General features: G+C 28.9%; 1 protein-coding gene across 1 annotated transcript in view; it reads right to left on the minus strand.

The window, feature by feature from the left end:
- LOC119613765 overlaps positions 1-6,813 on the minus strand; it is a gene marked incomplete at its 5' end in the record, with an annotated part of 48,184 nt that extends 41,371 nt beyond the window's left edge. Inside the window, one exon of the mRNA XM_037969796.1 lies at positions 6,605-6,813. Coding sequence (XP_037825724.1) covers positions 6,605-6,813 — 209 coding nt within the window. The remainder of the gene's footprint in view (positions 1-6,604) is intronic.
- Between the last annotated feature and the right edge of the window lie 2,718 nt (positions 6,814-9,531).

Here is a 9,531-nt window from a genome sequence, read left to right on the forward strand (position 1 = left end):
TATTGTTTACATTTATTGTGAAACAAAACTATCTAAAAACATTGCCATATGCAAATGAAAGTTAATATTTCTAAAGAATTTTATTTAAAAATTCATATAAGTTTCAAATTGTGATCCTCATTTACGTTGCGATAATAACATATGTATATTTCAATTGCAGCATACGTTAATTAATGTCAAAGCTTAAAATATTAATAATCTAGTGGACAAAATAAATGGACCAATATTCCTTTAAAATATATCTATCAGCCAGTATGCTCTTTCAGAAAAGCAATTGTATCTGTGAGATAATTGTTTGCCAACTTTTTGGTTAAGAAGAATAGAAAGCTTATGAAAATTTGTGTATAATTCAAACCAGGATTGTTTTCGAAGTGTATATATTTCTGAGTTTCTCACAAAATTTTCGACTCAAAAGCTCTTTTTAATTTTAGAACTTTCGTCAAGAAGAATAGAAAGGCTTTGCTCAAGAAAAGCCTTTCTATAAAAAGAAATATTTTTCTAAAGAAAAAAGCTTTTTTAAATATAATTTAATTTACATTTTAAGAATTTTTTTTTTGTGTAAAAAAACTTACATTTTATTTTTATCCTTTTGTGAGAATTTTTTTTTATTTTTTTTTTTGGAAAGCTTATTATTGTAAAAGGCTTGTTTTTGTAATTTTTGTAAACAATTTATTTTAAAAAATATAATATAAAATACAATTTCTGTTTGTATAAAAGCTTCTTTTTTGGAAAAAATTGTCATCTTGAAATAAAGCTTATTTTTGTTAAAAAGCTTAAATTTGTTAAAATTTATCTTTTTGTCGAAAAAAAAGTATTTTTATGAAGAAAAAGCTTTATTAAATTTTATTTAATTTTAGTAACTTTTAAAGAAAGCTTTCTTTTAAGGACCATTTAAATTTTATTCTTTTGTGAGAAATCTTTTTGTTTTTGAAAAGCTTATTTTTGTAAAAGGCTTTATTTTCTTTTTGTAAAGCTTCTTTTTTAAAAAAAAAAAACTTCTTTAAGTTTTTGTTAAAAAGCATCTTTTTGTTAAAAAGCTTCTTTTTCTTAAAAAGTTTATTTTTATTATAAAGCTTCTTTTTGTTAAAAAGGTTATTTTTGTTAAACAAATAATTTTTGTTAAAAAACATATTTATGTTAAAAAATATATTTTTGTGAAAAAGCATATTTTTGTTAAAAAGCTTATTTTTGGTAAAAAGCTTACTTTTATTAAAAAGCTTATTTTTGGTAAAAAGCTTATTTTTGTTAAAAAGCTTCTTTTTGATAAAAAGCTTATTTTTTTAAAAAGCTTATTTTGTTAAAAAGCTTATTTTGTTAAAAAGCTTATTTTTGTTAAAAAAGCTTATTTTTTAAAGCTTATTTTTGTTAAAAAGCTTATTTTTGTTAAAAAGCTTATTTTTGTTAAAAAAGCTTATTTTTGTTAAAAAAGTTTATTTTGTTAAAAAGCTTATTTTTGTTAAATAAGCTAATTTTTTTAAAAAAGCTTATTTTTCTTTAAAAGCTTATTTTTGTTAAAACGCTTATTTTTCTTAAAAAGATTATTTTTGTTAAAAAGCTTATTTTGTTAAAAAAAGCTTATTTTTTTAAAAAGCTTATTTTTCTTAAAAAGCTTATTTTTCTTAAAAAGCTTATTTTTGTTAAAAGGCTTCTTTATGTTAAAAAAGCTTATTTTTGTTAAAAAGCTTATTTCGTTAAAAGGCTTGTTTTTGGTAAAAAGCTAAATTTTCTTAAAAGCTTTGTTAAAAAGCTTTATTTGTGAATAAGTCTCTCGAAATAATTTATTTTTGTTAAAATGTCTTTATTTTTTTGGATTAGTGAAATATTTTTTGGAGAAAAAGCTTCCTTTGTAGACTTCAATTTTGCGAAGAACATACATTGGAAAGAGCTACTTTTAGTGAAATATATAATTTTTCAAAAAAAGCTTCTTTTTGTTAAAAAGCTTTATTTATCTTCGCGAAATATTTTTTATTTATTTATTTTTTTTTTTTTTTTTGTAAAAAAGTTAAGTGATTTTTTTAAATCCTTTTTTGTAGACTTCAATTTTGTGAAGTATATTACTTTGCAAAGAGCTACTTTTTGCTAAAATACTTAATTTTTCCTAAAAAGCTTTTTGGTTAAAGTACAAAAAGGGACCATAAAGTCATGACGAGACTTCATAGAAAGTATGAGGTTATTATGATTCTATGTATACTTAGTTGATACATACATAGGTAGCAGACAAATATAAAGCATTCGAAGAGGATATGGTAACGCTGGAGCACTTTCACTATCCTTGCTAGGCTTTTAAAGAAAATATATTCAAATATTTTGAGAGCGTTGCTATTTCTATACAAAATAATTTTACTACTATATAATAACGATATTAAGTAAGTTTTTCAAGTTGTAACATGCATGTCAAAACTAATTATAGTTTTATATAGTTTTTATAAATTTTATAGCTGTTTAAAAAAAATAACTTTTCTTTTCTGTTTCCTTAATATTTTCCATACTTTTCTCTAATTAAATTGCTATAAAATTTTATATTAGATATAAAAACCAAACAAAAAAATAAAACAACATATTGGAAATAGTGTAACATATAAAGTAACATTAAGTCGGGCAGTAGTAATAACAACAGCAACAACAAAACGCTAAAACAACAGCAATAACATAACATGATTCAACAAAACTTTTTAATATTAGCTGACACAAAACAAAGAGAAACAGTTGCAATAGTACTTTCACTATAATACATATGTACATAGGACTAGTTGTAATAGTAGTGGAGGAGTTGGGTATGTTGGTTTTGTTGGTTATAGTTGTAAATGTTCATATACATAGGCGAACATACATAATATAACAATATAACTCATGCATATATACATATGCATATACATACATATGTATGTATAGGAATGTGTATGTGGAGTAATTTTAGCATTTGTTGTGGTCGTAAAAGTGTTAGTAGTTTTTTCTTTCAACAATTTTTTGTTTGTTTTTGTAGTTGTTGGTTTGTGTGCGCGTGGGATTGAGAGTATGTATGCATGTATACTTTTCGCTAAAATTTGTGTATATTTGTATTGTTGGTGTATGTGTAATTTTTGCCATAAGTACTATGGCCAGTAAGTACTTTTCGCAAACAACAGCTACTACTTTTACTACTACTAAAAGTAGTAGTAGTTGTTGTTGTATTAGTATTTTTATTACTTTTTTTTGGCTAAAGCTGTTGCTCGTATTCGTTTGCTTGTTGTACTCAAATATCCACCTAAATCGCGGTAATCGCATACAACAACTGTCAAGTCAAAATGGGTTTTTCGTTGTTTTTTTTCTGTTATATTCATGCTGTAGGTACTTGTTGTTTATTCCAGGCTTTAGGTTTGTTTTTATTGTTTTCTGACCCAGTTTATTTAAGTTCTTGTTGTGCTTGTAAAGCTGATAAAGTTTTAGAATACTAGGGATATCTGAAAAGCCCTTTTAAAATTCTAGGTAGTGCTGATCGTAGTATTAAAATAAAATTTGAACGAATATTCTGGAGATTATTTAATAATATTTCTTAAAGTGAATTTGACCTAATTTATTTAAATGTAATTCTCTAACATTTTATTGTTTTTACAAAAATTCTTCTTCGGTAAAACCGCTTCCATTAAGGCTTAAAGCATGTTAAACTTTTTCCCCCACTAAACCTTTCAATCATATAATTACATGGCAAAATTGTAATAAAAGTCAAGTCTGGTCACCAAACCTTTTCAAAACATATACTCATATCTTTGCAAAAAATCTACGAAAAATGTGAGTGGGTGCAAATAATTAAGGTAAATACAATATTTTGTGGTTCAATGTACAATACCTATTACGCTATACAACAGAATGATAAAATCAATACATGCAAAAACCCCATTTTCTTTCGCTGGTGGCAATATAAAGAATATCTATACCTTTACCTGACAATATTGGGTTAAATATTAATATATCAGATTTTTGTCTATTTACCTTTGACAACGAAAAAAAAAATATATATTTAAATATTAATGCCAGACAAGGTGTTTTTCAGAGACTAAAATTCTGTACTAGCGGTATTTACCTACTAGTGTCCAATCACTGTTTATACATACATATTAAGCACCCAACAGACATTAGCCACTGACAAGATTTTATCGAATATCAAAAGTCGATTGATGAATTATTGTAGCCAGAGCAGCAACAACAATAAATTTAAGTCGTGTCAGTGTTGAATGTTAAATAATTTATACAGCGGTAAGGTGTGCTGATTAATTGGCCAGATTACTTAGACTTTTATACAAAAATTATAAACTTATCTACATATATTTGGTTTATTTGCGTTGCAGTGCGTTGACATTTGGTAAAAGTTAAATTTTTTTTTTCAAATATTAATGATACTGATCTCGATTGTTGTAGTTCTATTTGCGTTCTAGTACTGTGGTAATAGTTCTGTTCCAGTTCTGTTCTTGTTCTTGTTCTAGTTTTGTTCTAGTTCTGTTCTAGTTCGCTCTAGTTCTTTCTAGTTCTGTTCTAGTTTCTGTTCTAGTTCTGTTCTAGTTCTGTTCTAGTTCTGTTCTAGTTCTGTTCTAGTTCTGTTCTAGTTCTGTTCTAGTTCTGTTCTAGTTTCTGTTCTAGTTCTGTTTTCTAGTTCTGTTCTAGTTCTGTTCTATTCGTTCTAGTTCTGTTCTAGTTCTGTTCTAGTTCTGTCTATTTCTGTCTAGTTCTGTTCTAGTTCTAGTTCTGGTTCTAGTTCTGTTCTAGTTCTGCTCTAGTTCTGTCTAGTTCTGTTCTAGTTCTGTTTCTAGTTCTGTTCTAGTTCTGTTCTAGTTCTGTTCTAGGTCTGTTCTAGTTCTGTTCTAGTTCTGTTCTAGTTCTGTTCTAGTCTGTTCTAGTTCTGTTCTAGTTCTGTTCTAGTTCTGTTCTAGTTCTGTTCTAGTCTGTTCTGTTTCGGTTCCAGTTCTGTTCTAGTTCTGTTCTAGTTCTGTTCTAGTTCTGTTCTAGTTCTGTTTCTAGTTTCTGTTCTAGTTCTGTTCTAGTTCTGTTCTAGTTCTGTTTCTAGTTCTGTTCTAGGTTCTGTTCTATTCGTTTAGTTCTGTTCTAGTTTGTTCTAGTTCTGTTCTAGTTTTCTGTTCTAGTTCTGTTCTAGTTCTGTTCTAGTTCTGTTCTAGTTCTGTTCTAGTTCTGTTCTAGTTCTGTTCTAGTTCTGTTCTAGTTCTGTTCTAGTTCTGTTCTAGTTCTGTTCTAGTTCTGTTCTAGTTCTGTTCTAGTTCTGTTCTAGTTCTGTTCTAGTTCTGTTCTAGTTCTGTTCTAGTTCTGTTCTAGTTCTGTTCTAGTTCTGTTCTAGTTCTGTTCTAGTTCTGTTCTAGTTCTGTTCTAGTTCTGTTCTAGTTCTGTTCTAGTTCTGTTCTAGTTCTGTTCTAGTTCTGTTCTAGTTCTGTTCTAGTTCTGTTCTAGTTCTGTTCTAGTTCTGTTCTAGTTCTGTTCTAGTTCTGTTCTAGTTCTGTTCTAGTTCTGTTCTAGTTCTGTTCTAGTTCTGTTCTAGTTCTGTTCTTAGTTCTGTTCTAGTTCTGTTCTAGTTCTGTTCTAGTTCTGTTCTAGTTCTGTTCTAGTTCTGTTCTAGTTCTGTTCTAGTTCTGTTCTAGTTCTGTTCTAGTTCTGTTCTAGTTCTGTTCTAGTTCTGTTCTAGTTCTGTTCTAGTTCTGTTCTAGTTCTGTTCTAGTTCTGTTTCTAGTTCTGTTCTAGTTCTGTTCTAGTTCTGTTCTAGTTCTGTTCTAGTTCTGTTCTAGTTCTGTTCTAGTTCTGTTCTAGTTCTGTTCTAGTTCTGTTCTAGTTCTGTTCTAGTTTCTGTTCTAGTTCTGTTCTAGTTCTGTTCTAGTTCTGTTCTAGTTCTGTTCTAGTTCTGTTTCTAGCTCTGTTCTAGTTCTGTTCTAGTGCTGCTCCAGTTCTAATCTTGCTTCAGTTTTCTTCTATCGTACAATTATCAGTCATTGTAGGTATAGATTTACTAAGTGCATTTTTAAAGACCACTTAGCTATATACACTTAAATGTCTGTTAATATATTTTTAATAATTTATTATTGTTTATTTTTTTCAAAATTCTATTAACAAAGTTTATGCCATCTGATGGTGCCAACAAATTGTGCGAAGTTATAATTATATATAGTAATTTCTAGCACTTTTCCACCCACAATAAAAGCAAATCAAATGACCTTTCAAATGTATCAATTAAAGGACAATATAAATGCTTAATATTTAAATACAATATTTAAAGGCCATATTCATTTTAATTTGCTATATTTCAACGAAAATTATCATTTTCGTTTTAATTCCTTTTTCTGCTTAAAATCATCCTTGGCATTTTATATCCTTGTAAATTGTTCAGAAAAATTTTGCTTATTTTCTGGTCTTTGATATTAATAACGGTTATTTGTAATAGAACAAAAAAAAAATATATATTTATAAATTTATATTTTGTATACTTGTGTCTCTTTTGTTCGTTTGCTCTAATTACTATAATCATGCCCCTAGTTTGAAATTCATAATTTATTTGTTTGATTTCGTTCTTTATTTTTCTAATATAGAAAAAATGTTTGTGTTTTTTTTTTTTATTTATTTTAATACATACCTTGACCGGAGTGTATGTCAATGTTGAACCTTGTGCTGAATGTGCTCGAAAACCACTTTGTGGCATGTCAAATGTTTCGGCTGTATTATTAAATGACCATTTAAAATTTTCGGGTGGAGGAAAGGCATCAACTTCACATAGAATTTCTGCCGCTTCATTGCGAGCCACACCATAGATTTTCTTTTGGTCGGGACGACAGATGGGCTTATCTACAAAGAAATCAAAAATTAAATCAGTTGTCGCATGATAAATATTTATTTATTTTATTAAAAAATTTAAGTTTTTACATATTTTATTAAATCTTTTAATTTAAATTCTATAAATATTCCAATATTCTCATTATCTCTGTTAAACATTTCATTATTTCAAAGATGCCTTCATGTTGACCTTATCTAACTGCTTTAAAATACTATGAGGAATCCTTTATAATGAAAAAGAATTTCTTAAGATATTTTAGTTCAGCTGCCATTAAAAAAAAAAAAAAACTATAAAAAAAAATTATTCACACCACGTCAACACACAAGCAAAAAAAAAAATAAATGAAAACTTTACGGCTATTGCACAGTTATTGACAAGAAGAGTTTGAAAAATGTCAAAATAAAATAAAGGATTTTCGTATTCTTTCCCACCATGGCCATAGCAGTTCAAGGAACAGCTCAAGAGAAAGACTACAAAATTGTTTTGCTGAGAAAAATAAATTTATAAAAAAATTGCAAAAAACTAAACCTAACTGTTAAAACTTAAAGAAGAATTTTACCAAAGATTTGCTTTAGTATACAATTTTGTTTGTCTTTAAGTACCAAAATTGTTATTTCTTTTTTCAATTTCTTTTATAAAATTCAATAAACGCTAAAGAAGCATTATGGGAGCTAAAATATATAGATCTTAAAAAATAAATTAATTTAATTTACGTTTTGTAGAATGAAATACAAAATGAACAAAGTAATATGTTCCTAAAGTTTAAACTAAATAATATTATTGGAGTAACGAAGAAAGAAAAAGTTCTTTTGGAAGAAACTAATAATTGATGGAGTTAGAAAGACAATATTGGGCAAAAAATTTATGTATGTTGAAAAATAAAATCAACTGAACTAGAACTAGAACTGAGCTAGAACTAGAACTGAACTAGAACTGAACTAGAACTGAACTAGAACTGAACTAGAACTGAACTAGAACTGAACTAGAACTGAACTAGAACTGAACTAGAACTGAACTAGAACTGAACTAGAACTGAACTAGAACTGAACTAGAACTGAACTAGAACTGAACTAGTGAAAACTAGAACTGAACTAGAACTGAACTAGAACTGAACTAGAACTGAACTAGAACTGAACTAGAACTGAACTAGAACTGAACTAGAAACTGAACTAGAACTGAACTAGAACTGAACTAGAACTGAACTAGACTGAACTAGAACTGAACTAGAACTGAACTAGAACTGAACTAGAACTGAACTAGAACTGAACTAGAACTGAACTAGAACTGAACTAGAACTGAACTAGAACTGAACTAGAACTGAACTAGAACTGAACTAGAACTGACTAGAACTGAACTAGAACTGAAACTAGAACTGAACTAGAACTGAACTAGAACTGAACTAGAACTGAACTAGAACTGAACTAGAACTGAACTAGAACTGAACTAGAACTGAACTAGAACTGAACTAGAACTGAACTAGAAACTGAACTAGAACTGAACTAGAACTGAACTAGAACTGAACTAGAACTGAACTAGAACTGAACTAGAACTGAACTAGAACTGAACTAGAACTGAACTAGAACTGAACTAGAACTGAACTAGAACTGAACTAGAACTGAACTAGAACTGAACTAGAACTGAACTAGAACTGAACTAGAAACTGAACTAGAACTGAACTAGAACTGAACTAGAACTGAACTAGAACTGAACTATAACTGAACTAGAACTGAACTAGAACTGAACTAGAACTGAACTAGAACTGAACTAGAACTGAACTAGAACTGAACTAGAACTGAACTAGAACTGAACTAGAACTGAACTAGAACTGAACTAGAACTGAACTAGAACTGAACTAGAACTGAACTAGAACTGATAGAACTGAACTAGAACTGAACTAGAACTGAACTAGAACTGAACTAGAACTGAACTAGAACTGAACTAGAACTGAACTAGAACTGAACTAGAACTGAACTAGAACTGAACTAGAACTGAACTAGAACTGAACTAGAACTGAACTAGAACTGAACTAGAACTGAACTAACTGAACTAGAACTGAACTAGAACTGAACTAAACTGAACTAGAACTAACTAGAACTGAACTAGAACTGAACTAGAACTGAACTAGAACTGAACTAGAACTGAACTAGAACTGAACTAGAACTGAACTAGAACTGAACTAGAACTGAACTAGAACTGAACTAGAACTGAACTAGAACTGAACTAGAACTGAACTAGAACTGAACTAGAACTGAACTAGAACTGAACTAACTGAACTAGAACTGAACTAGAACTGAACTAGAACTGAACTAGAACTGAACTAGACTGAACTAGAACTGAACTAGAACTGAACTAGAACTGAACTAGAACTGAACTAGAACTGAACTAGAACTGAACTAGAACTGAACTAGAACTGAACTAGAACTGAACTAGAACTGAACTAGAACTGAACTAGAACTGAACTAGAACTGAACTAGAACTGAACTAAACTGAACTAGACTGAACTAGAACTGAACTAGAACTGAACTAGAACTGAACTAGAACTGAACTAGAACTGAACTAGAACTGAACTAGAACTGACTAGAACTGAACTAGAACTGAACTAGAACTGAACTAGAACTGAACTAGAACTGACTAGAACTGAACTAGAACTGAACTAGAACTGAACTAGAACTGAACTAGAACTGAACTAGAACTGAACTAGAACTGAACTAGAACTGAACTAGAACTGA

The sequence above is a fragment of the Lucilia sericata genome, unplaced genomic scaffold (genome assembly GCF_015586225.1).
Source record: "Lucilia sericata isolate MDLA Ls3-8-SP2 unplaced genomic scaffold, ASM1558622v1 Contig002296F_arrow, whole genome shotgun sequence".
Lineage (NCBI taxonomy): Eukaryota > Metazoa > Arthropoda > Insecta > Diptera > Calliphoridae > Lucilia > Lucilia sericata.